This window comes from Dama dama, chromosome 3 (assembly GCF_033118175.1).
Source record: "Dama dama isolate Ldn47 chromosome 3, ASM3311817v1, whole genome shotgun sequence".
Taxonomy (NCBI): Eukaryota; Metazoa; Chordata; class Mammalia; order Artiodactyla; family Cervidae; genus Dama; species Dama dama.
Window position 1 is genome coordinate 54,011,099 of NC_083683.1, and position 17,758 is coordinate 54,028,856.

The 17,758-nt window shown below is 38.2% G+C and overlaps 1 protein-coding gene across 7 annotated transcripts in view; it reads right to left on the reverse strand.

Moving 5' to 3' along the window:
• PPHLN1 (periphilin 1) overlaps window positions 1-17,758 on the reverse strand; it is a 154,130-nt gene that overhangs the window by 110,600 nt on the left and 25,772 nt on the right. For 4 of the 7 annotated variants that reach the window (XM_061129690.1, XM_061129722.1, XM_061129685.1 and 1 more), the window contains 2 exons: window positions 7,072-7,236; window positions 4,242-4,303 (listed from right to left, as the gene is read on the reverse strand). In XM_061129690.1, coding sequence (XP_060985673.1) covers window positions 4,242-4,303; window positions 7,072-7,236 — 227 coding nt within the window. The remainder of the gene's footprint in view (window positions 1-4,241; window positions 4,304-7,071; window positions 7,237-17,758) is intronic. The other 3 variants (XM_061129714.1, XM_061129707.1, XM_061129699.1) reach the window with 1 other exon arrangement.

Consider the following 17,758-nt stretch of genomic DNA (forward strand, 5'->3'; position numbering starts at 1 on the left):
TTGATACATTTTCTTTTCCTCTGTTGACTGTTTCCAGTGACTCCACACTCCCATTAATAAAACATACTTGAATAAGAACTACCATATATATATATACATACACACACATATATATACACACATACAGTGAATTTATAAAGTACATAATGTGTACATACGAAACATATAAAACAGATTGTTCCACTGCCAGTAACAGACCTGTGGAAGATGGTGTGAAAGCAAGGAAGCCCAGGAATGATGTCAATCTGCAAAAGGAAGTGCTGAGCTGTATAAGAAGAAAGACTGACAGGGTCAGAAGATCTACTATGTACTGGAATGTAAGCAAAATATCGAGGGTGCTAGTTTCAGGTCTGAGATCAGATTTTTACCCTATTTACAAGCTAATGAGTTAGACTGTTACTACCTCACGAGCGCCTGCAGAAGACACAAAAGATTTTCTTACTTGAGTTCAGAATTGGTCAGAAACAGAGACAACTCACAACATCAACAACACATCTGGCCAGGATGATTTAAGAAATTTTGCAAATGAGATGACAGCCTTGAAGACTAGTTAGTCCAGTGGCCGGCCATCAGAAGTCGACAAGGACCAACTATGAGGATCATCAAAGCTGATCCTCTAAAACTACACAAGATGTTGTCCAAGAATTCAGTGTCAGCCATTCTATGGTCGTTTGGCACTGGAAGCACATGGTCATCGAAGCAAATTGGAACAGTGAAAAAGGTAGGTAAGTGGGTACCTTGTGAGCTGACCAAAAAAAAACGTTTTGAAGTATCATCTTCTCTTATTCTACACAACAACAACGAACCATTTTTGGATTGGGACATGTGACCAAAAGCGACTGTATACGACAACCAGTGATGACCAGCTCAGTAACTGGACCAACAAGCTCCAAAGCACTTCCCAAAGCCAAACTTGCACCCAAAAAGGTCATCATCACTGTTTGGTGGTCTGCTGCCCATCTGATCCGCCACAGCTTTCTGAATCCTGGTGAAACCACTGTATCTGAGAAATATGCTCAGCAAATCAATGAGATGCATTGAAAACTGCAGCCAGCACTGGTCAACAGTAACGGCCCAATTCTTCTCCACAACAACACCTGACCACACATCACACAACCAACGCTTCAAAAGTTGAACAAATTGGGCTATGAGATTTTGTTTGCCTCATCTGCCACATTCTCCTGATCTCTCACCAACCAAGTACCACTTCTTCAAGCATCTCCACAACTTTTTGCAGGGAAAACACTTCCACAACCATCAGGAGGCAGAAAATGCTTTCCAAGAGTCTGCTGAATCCCAAAGTATGGATTTTTATGCTACAGGAATAAACAAACTTATTTCTCATTGACAATAACGTGTTGATTGTAATGGTTTCTATTTTCATTAACAAAGATGTATTTGAGCCTAGTTATAATTACTTAAAATTCACAGTACAAAACTGCAATTATATTTGCACCAACCTAACAACATATTGGAGAAGGCAATGGCACCCCACTCCAGTACTCTTTGCCTGGAAAATCCCGTGGATGGAGGAGCCTGGTAGGCTGCAGTCCATGGGGTTACTAAGAGTCAGACATGACTGAGCGACTTCACTTTTACTTTTCACTTTCATGCACTGGAGAAGGAAATGGCAACCCACTCCAGTGTTCTTGCCTGGAGAATCCCAGGGACGGCGGAGCCTGGTGGGCTGCTGTCTATGGGGTCGCACAGAGTCGGACACGACTGAAGCGACTTAGCAGCAGCAGCAGCAACAGAACATATACCAAGCTACTAACACTGCTATGAAGACTGAGGAGTCACATATACAATTTTATTTCATTTATGTAAAATTATCCACAGGTACAGGGGGGGAAATGCTTAAAAAAAAAAAGCAAAGAAGAAAGAATAAAGACAGAAATAGCTCAGGTGGTAAAGAATATGCCTGCCATGCAGGAGATCCAGGTTAGATTCCTGGACTGGGAAGATCTCCTAGAGATGGAAATGGCAACCCACTCAAGTATTCTTGCCTGGGAAGTCCCATGGTCAGAGGAGTCTGGTGGTCCACAGTCCATGGGGTCACAAAGAGTAAGACATGACTGAGCAACTAAGCATAGTACCATAGTGCACAGTAAAATAATCCAAGAGCTGGTTCTTTGGGGAGAAATAAACGATTATAAACCATTAGCTAATCTAATCAAAACTTGTATTTTTTTTTTTTCACTTAGGTCTTTATTACATCAGATTATTTATGTTCACATGCCAGGATTCCAATTTTATGTTTTTCTCTCCTGAATGGAGAGCAATTTTCCCAGTACTATTTATTAAAAAGTTCATTCTTTCTGCATTTGATTTGTAATACCACTACTGCTATACCCTAAACTCCTGGACATATCTAGGTTTGCTTCCAGACTCCCTACTCTGTTTCACTGTTCACATTACTACAGCTTTGTTCTGATACATGATCTGAGTCTTCAAATCTTTTCAATACTATTTTTGTTATTTGGCCTCTTCCTGTTAATGTTAGAATCAGTTTACCAACTCCTATGCAAACAAACAAATAAAAACAAAAACCTGGAATTTAGACTGGAACTACATATTCACACCTGAATTTGAAGAGAACGGATACATTTCTGATGTTTGTCTCTTCCCATCTAATGATGTTGCACTGCTCCTTTTATTCAGGACCTTAAAAATGTTCTTTAGAAATGAGTTGTAATTTCATCCAACTAAGTCTCACACTTTCATTAAATTTCATTTTTATTACTCCTTAATAGTTTTTATGCTATAGTGTTTTTAAATTACGTTGTCTAATTTATTCTGCTCATACTTGATTTTATTATATTGAACTTTGCTAATTTGCCAACAATTCTAATTGTTTATAGACTCTCTTGGATCTTCTGCATGGATAATTACATAATCTGTAAATAAATTACATTTCTTTCAATTGTAAACCTTAACCTTCATTTTCCTTGTCTCAGCAGAGGGGCTGAAACCATTATTACCATAATGAATAGATGCAGTCAGAACAGGCATTATTGCTTTGCTCTGGTTTTAAGGCGAATGCTTCTAACTTTACCATTCAGTATAGCAAATGCCTGTTTATTAGATATAGGAAATTTTCTTCTCTTCCTGGCTGAAGTTATATACTAAGTGTTAAATTTTATCAAAGTATTTTTCAACATCTATTATCTCTGTTGCTTCTTTTGAGAGAAGCAGTCTGCCATGAACTCTGAATATCCTTGTGCAACCCTACCATAGGTATTAAACTGAAAGGCCTAACCATCCACTGATAGAGGAGTTTTTGTAACGGGTCAACTGGTCAACAGGTCAAGCTGACCACAGTTTAACTACCATGTGACTGCTTACTGCCCAGGAAAGGACTGGCTTGCTTCCTGACTGCAACAAAAGGTATCAAGCTTAACTCTGGGGGTCTCAATCACAGAGCATCCCACTGTGTGCAGAGCCACCAGCTCCGCCCATCCTGTCACCTGTGGGACTTGGGGGCAGGGATCCAACAGCGCCATGCTGAGGCTTCTGCTGACTACTGGGCTGTAATAACCGCCCACAGAATCCAGCTGTCTACTTCTGGCACCTGTGGAGTTGTGGCAGTTACTCCTTGCCATTCTCCATGGGTTTGTGATTCTTCTCCGACAGGCCATAAAAAAATCTTTAAAAGGATCCTTTACAACCTCCAACACTATCAGAGACAAGTTATACAAGAAAGCAACTATCAACCCAGTTAAATCTATCTGTCTTTTTTTTCTAACTATTCTATCAAATGTCTCTATAAGTAACCAAAGCTAACAATGATCGAGGTCCTTCCAAACTGTGTTTTCCCAACAGAACTTAATTGATCAAAATAAAGAAACTAAGAGATGCTTTATAATAGAAGATAATTTGTAATGACTCAAATATTTTCAAGAAGGATACTTCTGGGAAAAAAATGCCTTACTTTCTAATTAAGTAAATAGATAACATAATCCACATGACTCATTAACAACAATTTAATAATCAGAAAAGAATAAATAATAGTTTAAATATTTTTATTACCTATTATGAAATGCCAAGAGATAAGAATGCTAGCTTACTAGTGCCATTAATATTATATTACACAGTCACAAAAAGATTATAATACTATCTGCTTCTGAAATTTTAAATCCTATTTAATATTTCACCTATGTGCCTTAAGGTGAGATTTCAACAGGAGACATTTCAGTGAGGCAAACATCAAAGTAATTATATTATTATTTTTATCTCTTTACCTGTATTCAGGCTGTCGGCTTGCAGAATGATCATCTCTTGTCCACCTATAGCCAGATTCATCCTGTAAGAGAAAAATGTTACTTAAATATTCATTTACATTATTTTGGTCAAATAGAGTATCTATTTGTATCTAACAGCATTACTGGAAACTAGTTTCAAGACCAAAATAATATGAGGGAAAAAATACCTTTCTAAGTTTATCTGAGCTTCAAAGGCATGAAAAAGAAAACAAGATACAACAAGTCATCTATTTCAAACAACTAATTTGGTAGACTGAGAACCTATGGTACTTATTTATCTCTATTAAAATACTTAAAAATATTTCTTCAGTGGGCCCAAACAACTTTATTGCCAAAAACACATGCCATCATTCACAATATAGAAAGTCTGTTCAACAACAAAGGTTCAATTTAAATTAAATTCAAACACACATTTCTCAATCTTTCATTTTATTTTCTTCCTCTGTCAAGTTTGCTCAGCAATTTTCATCTTCAAGCCTAATGAAGAAACCGTCACTTTCCCATTTCTCTTGTTGGTTTCCTTTTCTCATCCTACCTCCCATTAAAAATTACAATTGAAAACAATGTAATAAGAAATCAACACTATATTAGATAAACTATATTAGGCCAAGATGTTTAAAATCTTGTTTAAAATTAAGCTAAGCTTAAAATTTTAAAAAGTAGCACACTTTGTCCTCTGAAACAAACAAGTTGGAAGAGGTACATATAATGAAACCACATAGTAATCCACGCTCCATTACTTTAAAATTATACATACGACAAGGGACATCAGTCCTCCATATCCACAGGTTCCACATTAGAGGAATCAACCAATCACATTTTAAAATATGGGGAAAAGGTGGAATTCAGAAAGTTTCAAAAAGCAAAGCTTGAATTTGCCACATGCAAGCAACTACTTACATAGCACAATGTTGTATTAAGTATCACAAATAATCTAGAGATGATTTAAAACATATGGAGGATGTGCATAGGTTATATGCAAATACTATGCCTTTTTATATATGAGATTTGAGCATCCCTGGATTTTGGTATACTGGGGGTCCTGGAACCAATCCCCTGTTATCAATGGACAACTGTAACATGTGCATGACCTACAATCAGAAACAATGATTCAGCTGAAATAAAGATTATCTTCATTTTCCTCTTTAGCATCACATACCATACTTACAGAAGTAAAATGTATTCATCATTTTTCTTCCTAACATTAAACTAAAGAAAAAAGTCAACAGCTATAATATCACATTGGATCTAGTAAGTAGTTTGCTTTAAATTAACTGAAGTCTAGGTAAGAATTAGTGTCATGAGAATCCTAAGGATCTCAAGTGGATTTATTTGTTTGAAGAATATTACATGAGAAAATGTGTAAAGAATGAACAATTCAATTTGTAACAATAACAGTAAAAAAATATTATCAAGGCACTATTATGTTTCACTAAACAGCCACAGGGTTTTCATAAGGTAACAACTGTTTATCAAAAGGCTAAACTGTTTCTCCTTCAGACTATCTGGAAGAATGACTCTGGTTGCAAAATTTAGTATTTCTAAAATAGAGATAATGCATAATGTTTACTTTTCAATATTGAACCCTTCCTCCTAAAGGAAAAGCATGATATTTAAAAGTGAACAAAATAAAAATCAATTCTACTGAGACGTAAGGAACAAAATGTCAAAACTTAAAAAGAAACACAAGAGAACACTGAATAGTCTCACTGTCACTTTAAAGTTGTCAAGGATCATATAATGTAGCAGTAAGAGAACTGGACTCCAATGTATTAATCCTGGGTAAATCACCTTCCCTCCATTTCCTCAGGCATAAAGTATGGAAACTAATTCCAAAGGCTACTGTGAGGTCAAATTTTATTGTAAGCAATGATTGAATATGTCATTAATTATGATATTACATGGTAGGAAAGGGGAAAAAGGAGAAAATGTAGGAAAATGGTTTGGCAGAAGAATGATGTAAACATGCAAGTTATGTCAAGAAAGTGCATCAAGGAATTAGTTTAATCAAGTCCAATAACAGATTACTGCAACATTAAATATGTTTCTAGATTATTAAACATGATTAAGAAAAAAACATAATAATAGCAATAGTAGCTAACATTTAAAAAATGCTTATTATAGGAAAGGCAATGTTTGGAGAGTTTTCTAATCCGAGTTAAGAAGCAGACTTTAATAATAACTATAACAAAATGAGACTGAGTCTCAACAACCTTAACCCAACCTCACCCACAGCATTTCATCATGATGAAAATAACGTAATTTTAACTGGGCACATTCAGTAACAGAAGATAACTACCTGCTTATCATCTGAAAGTGAAAGTCGCTCAGTTGTTGAAAGCCGACTCTTTGTGACCCCATGGACTATACATTCCATGGAATTCTCCAGGCCAGAATACTGGAGTGGGTAGCCTTTCCCTTCTCCAGGGGATCGTCCCAACCCAGGAACTGATCCCAGGTCTCCCGCACTGCAGGCGGATTCTTACTGAATACAAAAGCAATAGGTAAGATTACCTTTATCTGGTTCTACAAACCCTCGCCAACTGAGGGGATAAAAAAGCAGGCGAGTTGGAATCAATATCATTAAACCTAAGACAGAGCAATCCAGAGCGCTTACCCACTTTGTCCAGAACCCCAAGATTTTTGACTACCAGTTCCCATTTGACTGCTCCATCAGGCAATTCAACAGAGCATCAAGCAGGAAGTGTTTATTCAACTGCCTTCAAGGCCAGTCACATAAATTCCAAAAATCACATGATTCTTAAATTTATAAAAAACAACAATTAGTACATGGGGGAAATTTACATACTCCTCTGTGAGGTGGACCACTTCTTCGATCATGAGAAAAACTGCGGCCCTCGTCATAGTCTCGGTAATCAACATGACTGTAATATCTATTGTAGCTTCCTTCACCAGGTCTGTCTAGCAGTGGTGGTTTCTTTGGCACAACATTAACTACTCTACGGTAGCCATCCTAAAACAGACAAAAAGAAATATATAAAAATCACTAACTTCTCTATTTGGTTTTGGAAAGGTTTTTTAAAAAGCATAGGAGTTATCCTTAATCAAATAGAGTAAATGTATAAACAAACAAAAATGCATTAATGAAATAACATGAATAACTAACAGTAAGGTCTTCACATGAATTAAAGGAAATGAAACTGTTCAATAAGAAAGCCAGGTGTTTAAAAGTAACATGCAGCAATGCAAAAATCCAATCATAAGTAAAAGAAAAAATACAATATTATTAATAAAAAAATAAACTATGAAAGGGAGAATGTAATAGTAGCTCTAATCCCTAATTGTCCAGGTATTTTAGAAGTAAAACCATTTAAGATAGCACACATCTTTTGTTTACTGTGTCTGAAGTTTATTATCCAGAAAAAATAAAAGATTTTTACACATAACCAACAGCAAATAAGGAGATAATACTGAGCTAGAAAGATCTAGAAGATACATCTTGCTATTTCTAAAACAGCACTTAAGAGAAGAGCCTGTGACATAAGTTTGGAAGCAATATAAAACTCGATATTTTAAAGTTTAGCTGAACAGATTCTTAGTGGGAGTTGGGAAACTGAATAGAGGGAGCATAACACCTGTCTTAGACTAGAAGCTGCTGTAAAATGAAAATGACTATCACCAAGAAGAACCAGAGAGCTGCAGAACACGCATCTCTACATGATCTGGTCTTGAGCACTCATGCTGTCTATCAATATCAGATGAGGCCTGTGTGAAAGAAATTGGCAAGCTACCCAAGTATAAGATATGATCACTAATTTGACAAAATGAAAAACTAATAATGCCTAACATTCGGGAGTGGTAATTTTACTGTTTAAGTCTCAGTTTCATTATCTGAACAATGACATCAATACTAGTAACTACATCATGAGGTTGTGAGGACTAAAGAAAAACCAAACTGTAAGACACTTAGGGCAGCAAGACACACCAAGTACTCAAAAATTGTTTGCTATTTTGATTACCCTTTTTGCAAGTCTAAGTGAAACACTAAATTCCTCAAAGTGGCTATTTTCTTAAATTACTTCTTAGCATTAATAACTACAACTATTCAGTAGCTATTAAACAGCTATAAGATAGCTATTTAAATATATAAAACTATTTTAGTAGTTATTAAATAACTACATCCATGCCAAATTTCCCAAAGGGTAGGAAATTTGTTAATGTGCCACAAAAAAACAGTTCATATCCATCTGAGAGTTAAACTGACCTACATAATTTTTTCCCATGGGGATATAGGGTGGTTTCCTTTAGTATGTAACATATTAAATTCTAATATATATTCTGCATGATCACATAAAATATAGTACACAAATGAATCTAGTGATTTTTTTCTTCTTAACACTATCTTTCACAGAGATTTCAATTAAATCTAAGCAAATACTGAGCTTCTTAAAAAAAACTGTCACTAAGCCAAAATTTACAGCATCTTCTAATTCAAAATTTGTTGCACATAAAATTAAAATCACTGATTTCTCCAATTGCGGGAAACCATAAAATTCAAATAATTTGTTCCTACCAAATAATAAATGAAAATAATCAAACCAAAGTTGTTAATGAGCAAAAGAAAAAATCTGCTAATGATAGTTCTTGTATCTAGCAATGAAGATGAAATTGCCGTTTCCTTTATGTTTTGAGAAAGTGTACAAATATATACATTATACCATCCCTCTGGTGGTGCCGCACTGAGTAATTCTCACAAACACACAGGATTATGAGAGCCATAGGGAGAAAAAGCTGAGCGCTTATTTATTGGTAACTTTTCTTGTAATGTTTAAGAGCAGTAAAGCAAGACAAGGACCAGAACTCTGGGATTAAGGAAGCTACCTCCTGGAGGTCTAGAGGAAGTCACATGAGAGTCCCAAAGAAAGGCCTTTGAAGGTAAGGCGGATTGTTCTGCACGCAGAACAGTGTCTCGGTAATGCTGACATGTCAGCTAGACCGGTTAACTCAAGAGCAGGAGAAAGAAACTGCAGCTTCCAAAGCTACAAGTCAAGATAAAATCATGTGATCAATTTCCACTGTTCAGTAAAGTCAGAAGTTATGTGAGTCATAAGAGTAAGTACTTGTCAGCAGTTTTTAAGGAAGCAGAAAGGGCAGTGGCGGCAGCTGCTGCAATAGCACTGCCATGGCAACAGCTATGATGGAAACTATTAGAGCACCTACAAAACGCTTTTTATCCCAAACTAGACTGGATAGTCTGAGCAATTTGAGCTAGATGAGAACCACCACACCAGGGTCAATTTAATAGCAAGGGTAAAATTATAAGCAAGGGCAAAGATGTATGGTCTGGTAGTGCAGATACTAACATGGGCATTCATGTCTGTAAAGTTCCAAACAAAATGATAACTGTTAAAGATTCCAGGGCCCTGTTGCAAAACCCATGAGAAAAAGGAAGCGCAAGATGACGCCACATGAGGATCTTAGTAGGAGAGTATTGTAATGGTGCAAATTTTAAACGGGGTACAACTCCAGTAAATCCAGGATTCCATAAAGGATCAGATTTATTATAGTGAAAGAGAAAAGACCAATTCCAAATCTGACCATGTCAAGTTTTGTTACTGTCTTGAACCAATAATCCTTGGGGACCCCAATTTTCTATTGTATAATTATCGATCAGGAGGAGCTATGTGGAAAAATTGTGAGATCCACAAACAGGCCAATTAAATCCTACAAACAGTCACATATCAATCCATGCGTGAATACATAATGGGATTGATGGTTTTGGGTGAGACATTGCAGATGCTAAGTTTCCTTGGAAACCACAAGTAAACACAAAGGTCTAACGTTTAATGGTAACAATTTGAGATCGTTTTGGGGGGTTTTATTATATCATTCATATACCACCAAGTGCTGGTATAAGCACATATCTGTGCATTCGTTCAATTAGTTATACAGAACGGTGGATGTGAACCATTAATGGTCCAAGGAGAATCTAAGGTGTGCATAGGTAAAACAGATGAAGGAGAAAGCCACTCTCCCCCAGTAATGGTGGAATCACTGGTAGAAATAGGAAGCTCTGGATCTTCCCATGTGACAACAGACAACAGAGCAGGGTTCATTAAGTGAGCCCAGTATGTATAGTTATTGTTAAGTAGTATATGAGCAGGAACCCTAGTGAAAAACAGAAGTAAAAAACTAACCCGAAACAGCCATACCTCATGGGCAGAGTTAACAGTTATAATGGCTAAAAGGGAAAGCAACATATTTTCAGGAGTAATAGGTGTGCCACTATTAGCAAGAGCTATTTCAACTCTTAAAGTAAGACGTTTAATGTCACCCCACATAATGTCACCAGCTGGTGAATGACTGATTATTCCTCAGTCTTTTCAGAAGAGGCATGCCAGTCAGGAAGAGTTAGCTGGTGGTCAACATATGAAACTCCAGTAATGGATCCTGAAGTCTTTGGTGCCAACACATGATAAAGTTTCACACAATGGGCAGGGATCCAAAGTGGACCTGATGGAGACAAAATAGCAGCAAATCCCCTTCCCAATGTTAGTAATTTAACAGGTCCTTGCCAAATAGGAGAGGGTGGTTGTTTAAAAAGGACCAGAGAGCATTCTTGTGAATGTGGAGTAGTAAAATGTCTAGTAACAGCAGCTGATTGTGAAGAATTTTTGGAAACTGACAAGTGAGTAGGAGTGAATAAGGCAATATATTATCATTTCCTAGGAGGGGTTAATTCTTTCCTTTTCAGTTTATTTAAAATAACTGCAGTAGCCCATCTGCGCATTCAATAATGGATTGTCCAGTAAGGTTGTGCAGAATACCTGTGATGTGTTTAATATCCCACAGACGAAAGAAATCCCTAAGTTTGTGTGATGTATATGCTGCAGCATTATCAGTTTTAATGATTTGAGGGTGTCCTAAAATAGCAAAACATTCAAGGTGAGCTTGCACATGATGTGCTTGTTCTCCATGTTGTGCAGTAGCCCATTAAAAGCCTGAAGAAATACCACAGTTACATGCACAAAGTGAAATGGTTTAAATGGAGGATAATGAGTAACATCCATCTGCCATAACTCATTAGAAGAAAGACCACGAGGGTTATAATGCCAGCTTCTGGGAGAGACGGAGTTAAAAACTGACATGTGGGACAGGTACTAACAATCTTTTTGGCTTCCAGTAAGGTTAGAGCAAATTGTTTATGTAGTGTCTTGGCACCCTGGTGGAAGAACTGATGTGACTGAAAGGCAGCAGTAACCAATGATCCTATAAGGTGAAGAGAAAAGTCAGCTTGTTGATTTCCAAAAGTAAGAGGTCCAGGAAATTGTGTATGTCCTCCAATATGAGCTATGAAAAAAAGGATGTTGTCGTTTAGTTAAAAGAGTCTGAATAGAAACAAACGGAAAGTAATGGTCTATCGACTGAAGTATTTAAAATAGAATCGGGCAACTGTTGAACGATATTAACAACATAAAAGGACTCTGTTAAGAGAGTAAAGTTTGCAAGGTTTGCAATGCAAGCAAGACAGCAGCTAATTCAGAATGTTGTGGGGAAGTCTGGGGGCTGGTAAAGATCTTTATCCATTCTGATATTTCCTTCCAGGTCACTATTCCTCAATTTTGATTGCCATCTGTACAGTAGGTAAGCACGTTAGTTACAGGATGTCTAGAGATAATAGGATGTAAAGAAAAGGGCACTAATTGTAAAACAGAAATTCTTTTATCCATCAGCAAGTTGTAAATAAATTCCCCTGTAAAATCTGATATGACAATTTGAATTTGTTCATTAGTTTGATATAATGATTCTACATTTTCTTTAGATATTCCCACATAAATTGTTTGTGGATCTGAGCCAGTAAGGCAACAGAGACCTAAGTGTCCTTGCTGTAACAGATGTAGTCTCTCCGGTAAGCAAGAAGAAATGGTATTTTGGTTGATTAGGATAATGTAGCCATTCAATGCTTTTTATCTCTTTAGGTAAGATTTGGGCAAACATTGCTGTAGAAGTATGTTTGATAGAAGAAGAATCAGTGACAAAGGATGTGAAGGAACATACCTGTCAAGAAAATGTTTGACATAAGCAGTGCTCAATTGTGGTAATAAAGCATAACATTGAGGAGAAAAACAGCAGGGTGAGGTAGGATCTTCATTTCCCTGTAATAATTGAAAGAAAGTGAAAGTGAAGGTTGTTCAGTTGTGTCCGACTCTTTGTGACTCCATGGACCATACAGTCCATGGAGTTCTCTAGGCCAGAATATTGGAGTGGGTAGCCTTTCGCTTCTCCAGGGGATCTTCCCAACTCAGGGATCGAACCCAGGTCTCCTGCACTGCAGGAGGACTTTTTACCAGCTGAGCCACAAGGGAAAGGAAGCTCTGTATATGTTGGGATGCCTAAGATAGGTTGTATCCAATTTAAGTGACCCAAGAACTGATGTAAAGAAAGAAGTGTTAATGGTTCAGGAACCTTGAAGGAAAATTGTAAAGGAGTAATTGTTTTTTGTAAAATGTGAAAGCCAAGATATTTCCATGGGGGCATGTGTTGGATTTTCTCTGGAGCTATTATTAAACCCTGTGAATTCAAATATGTCTGTAAGGAAGAGAGAATTTCTGCTAATTTTTGTGGTGAAGAGTGTGTTAAAAGAATATCATCCATATAATGATAAATATAGGCGTTGGGAAATTGTCCTGACAGTTGCAGACTTAGATCTACAAATCTTTGACATGTGGTAGGGCTAGTCTTCACACCCTGAGGTAAGTATTTACACTGATATCATTGTAAAGGACGATGAATATTTATTTTAGGAACTAAAACTGCAAATTTCTGTTTCTCTTCACAATGTAAAGTTATGGTAAAAAAGCAAATCTTAAGATCTATAATTATTAGTGTGATAGTCTGGAATTAGAGAGGGATTTGGAATAGCTGGTTGTAATGAACCCACTGGTTGCATTTGAGCATTAATTGCTCTTAAATCATGAATTAAATGCCATCTTCCTGATTTTGGGGGGATAATAAAGATGGGAGTATTCCACGGGCTTGAGGGAGATTCTCTATGTCCTGCATCTAATTATTCTTTAACCAATTGTTCTATATGCCCAATTTCTTATTTAGTCATAGGTCACTGCTCTATACAGACTGGGCCGAGGAGGGGGAAGGGGTACCGTTCATCAATCCAGATGATTTGTAATGGGATATAATAGCAGTGGCCCTGAGGGTAAATTTGTGTGTAGTTTTAATTGATATTGTTTTAATATACCTCACCCCCATAAAGTTGTAGGAATATTCATGATGTAAGGACAGATAATAGCTACATGCCGTTCTGAATCTGTACAGATTTTCGGAAAGGTGCTCTGATATGATTCTTGGAATCCCCCAACAACTAATATCTGTCCATGGACTCTTTCTTTTTATTTTTTATTTTTTTAAGCTTTTTTTTTTTTTTTTCCAGTGGGTTTTGTCATACATTGATATGAATCAGCCATGGATTTACATGTATTCCCCATCCCGATCCCCCCTCCCACCTCCCTCTCCACCCGATTCCTCTGGGTCTTCCCAGTGCACCAGGCCCGAGCACTTGTCTCGTGCATCCCACCTGGGCTGGTGATCTGTTTCACCATAGATAGTATACATGCTGTTCTTTTGAAATATCCCACCCTCACATTCTCCCACAAAGTTCAAAAGTCTGTTCTGTATTTCTGTGTCTCTTTTTCTGTTCTGCATATAGGGTTATCGTTATCACCTTTCTAAATTCCATATACATGTGTCAGTATGCTGTAATGTTCTTTATCTTTCTGGCTTACTTCACTCTGTATAAGGGGCTCCAGCTTCATCCATCTCATTAGGACTGGTTCAAATGAATTCTTTTTAATGGCTGAGTAATATTCCATGGTGTATATGTACCACAGCTTCCTTATCCATTCATCTGCTGATGGGCATCTAGGTTGCTTCCATGTCCTGGCTATTATAAACAGTGCTGCGATGAACATTGGGGTGCACGTGTCTCTTTCAGATCTGGTTTCCTCAGTGTGTATGCCCAGAAGTGGGATTGCTGGGTCATATGGCAGTTCTATTTCCAGTTTTTTAAGAAATCTCCACACTGTTTTCCATAGCGGCTGTACTAGTTTGCATTCCCACCAACAGTGACTCTTTCTTTTTAAAGGCCAGATGGAAGGCCATTCTTGTTTTGTGATAATAGCTATATAAGTTCCTGATCTATTAAACCCTTGAAAGAAAGGTCTTAAAATTTTAGAGTTTTTGTGGGGCGGTTAGTCAATTAGCACAGTCTAGTAAGCCACATGCGAAGAGTTGACTCGTTGGAAAAGACCCTGATGCTGGGAGGGATTAGGGGCAGGAGGAGAACGGGACGAGAGAGGATGAGATGGTTGGATGGCACCATCAACTCGATGGGCATGAGTCTGAGTGAACTCCGGGAGTTGGTGATGGGCAGGGAGGCCTGGCGTGCTGCGATTCATGGGGTCGCAAAGAGTCGGACACGACTGAGCGACTGAACTGAATTGAACTGAGTAAGCCCCATTCGTAGATCCAAAGCCTCCTTTCCTAACTTCTTCCTCTGCTGAGGGCACAGACAAGGCAAGGGTGATAGCTGTGACAGTTGTCCCTTCCCGACCGCTGATGAGAATGGGGCGGCCGCAAATACTGCCTGAGTAATCAGAATCCATCACCCCTGGTAAATATGAGTACCTTTCATAGTTATGCTGGAGCAGCCTAAAATAATTCCAACTGTATCTTTAGATAAAGGACCATAAACTTCTGTAGGAATGTGTTTAACTTCATCAATACTATGAACAGAGGTTCGCAATATTGTACAGGAGGTGGTGACCAAAACTATCCCCGAGAAAAAGAAATGCAAAAAGGCAAAACGGTTGTCACAGGAGGCCTTGTAAATAGCTGAGAAAGAAGAGAAGTAAAAGACAAAGGAGAAAAGGGAAGATATATACATCTGAGGGCAGAGTTCCAAAGAATAGCAAGGAGAGATAAGAAAGTCTGCCTAAGTGATCAATGCAAAGAAATAGAGGAAAACAATAGACTGGAAAAGACTAGAGATCTCTTCAAGAAAATTAGAGATACCAAGGGAACATTTCATGCAAAGATGGGCACAATTAAAGACAGAAACAATATGGACCTAACAGAAACAGAAGATATTAAGAAGAGGTGGCAAAAATACACAAAAGAACTATACAAAAAAGACCTTAGTGAAACATATAACCACGATGGTGTGATCACTCACCTAGAGCCAGATATCCTGGAGTCCGAAGTCAAGTGGGCTTTAGGAATCATCATTACGAACAAAGCTAGTGGAGATGATGGAATCCCAGTAGAGCAATTTAAAATCCTAAACGATGATGCTATTAATTAAAGTGCTGCACTCAATATGCCAATAAATTTGGAAAACTCAGCAGTGGCCATAGGGCCGGAAAAGGTCAGTTTTCATTCCAATCCCAAAGAAAGGTGATGCCAAAGAATGTTCAAACTACCACACAATTGCACTCATCTCACACGCTAGCAAACTCATGCCCAAAATTATCCAAGTTAGGCTTCAACAGTACGTGAACCGAAAACTTCCATATGTTTAAGCTGGATTTAGAAAAGGCAGAGGAACCAGAGATCAAATTGCCAACATCCACTGGATCATAGAAAAAGCAAGAGAGTTCCAGAAAAACATCTGCTTCACTGACTACTCTAAAGCCTTTGACTGTGTGAATCACAACAAACTGTGGGAAATTCTTAAAGACAAGAACACGAGACCACCTCACTCGCCTCCTGAGAAACCTGTACGTAGGTCAAGAAGCAACAGCTAGAACCAGACAAGGAACAACGAACTGGTTACAAATTGGGAAAGGAGTACGTCAAGGCTGTATATTGTCACCCTGCTTATTTAACTTACATGCAGAATACATCATGCAAAATGCTGGGCAGGATGAACCATGAGCTGGAATGCAGGGAAAATTATTAATTATCTCAGATATACAGATGACACTACCCTTATGGCAGAAAGCAAAGAGGAACTAAAGAGCCTCTTGATGAAAGTGAAAGAAGAGAGTGAAAAAAATGGCTTAAAATTCAACATTCAAAAAACTAAGATCATGTCATCCAGTCCCATTACTTCATGGCAAATAGATGGGGGAAAAAATGCTCACTGCAGATGATGACTACAGCCATGAAATTAAAAGATGCTTGCTCCTCAGAAGAAAAGCTATGACAAACCTAGACAGCATATTAAAAAGCAGAGACATTACTTTGCCAACAAAGGTCCATCTAGTCAAAGCTATGGTTTTTCCAGTGGTCATGTATGGATGGAAGAGCTGGACCATAAAGATAGCTGAGCACCGAAGAACTGACCCGTTTTTGATCTGTGGGGCTGAAGAAGACTTTTGAGAGTCCCTTGGACTGCAAGGAGATCAAACCAGTCAATCCTAAAGGAAATCAGTCCTGAATATTCATTGGAAGGACTGATGCTGAAGTGGAAGCTCCAATATTTTGGCCACCTGATGTGAAGAACTGACTCATTGGAAAAGACCCTGAAGCTAGGAAAGACTGAAGGTAGGAGGAGAAGGGGACGACAGAAGATGAGATGGTTGGATGACATCACCAACTCAATGGACATGAGTCTGAGTCCAGGAGTCCTGGAGTCTGAGCTCCAGGAGTTGGTGATTGATAGGGAAGCCTGGCATGCTGCAGGCATGCAGTCACAAAGAGTGAGACACCACTGAGCAACTGAACTGCCTGAACTGAACTGAAGGGATTCCTCACTCTTCTATGGCAAAAACTGCACTATGACATAAATTCCAAGTATTTAGATGCTGTATATTAACAACACCTACACCATTTTTTAACCAATGACCTACTGGTTCCCAGTCAAGACACTTTCAAAGAACCTTCTTGTGGAAACCAAGGACAACAAGTATAAATCACCATAAGAAGTTTAGTTAAGTCTGAATCAGAAACCTACAACCAGCAGTGGCAAGCAGAAAAGAAAGCTGACGCTTATGAGCAAGCTGTCAAGGACAGAGTTACCTACAGCGGAAAGCTAAAATACCGGACATCTAGAAGGCTTCGTTCCATTACTAGTCTTAAAGGCCATAGTTCCTACCTGGGAGAGCAGATGTCCTTTTCCTCGCTCGGGTTTGAGGAAGCAAACCTTCACACGGTCCCTGTTCGGCCACCAAATGTGGCAGTCACACTGAGCTAATTCTCACAAACACACAGGATTATGAGAGCGCAGGGACAGTTCACAAAAGAGCCACACAGAGAAAAAGCTGAGCGCTTATTTACTGGTAACTTATCTCATAATCTTTAACTAAGAGCAGTAAAGCAAGACAAAGACCAGAACTCTGGGATTAAGGAAGCCACCTCCCAGAGGTCTGCAGGAAATCACAGGAGAGTCCTAAAGAAAGGTCTTTGAAGATAACGGGGATTGTTCCACAAGGAGAACAGCGTCTTGCTAATGCTGACATGTCAGCCAGACCATCTAACTTAACGGCAGGGAAAGACCAAGCAAAGAAGGGAGAATGAGT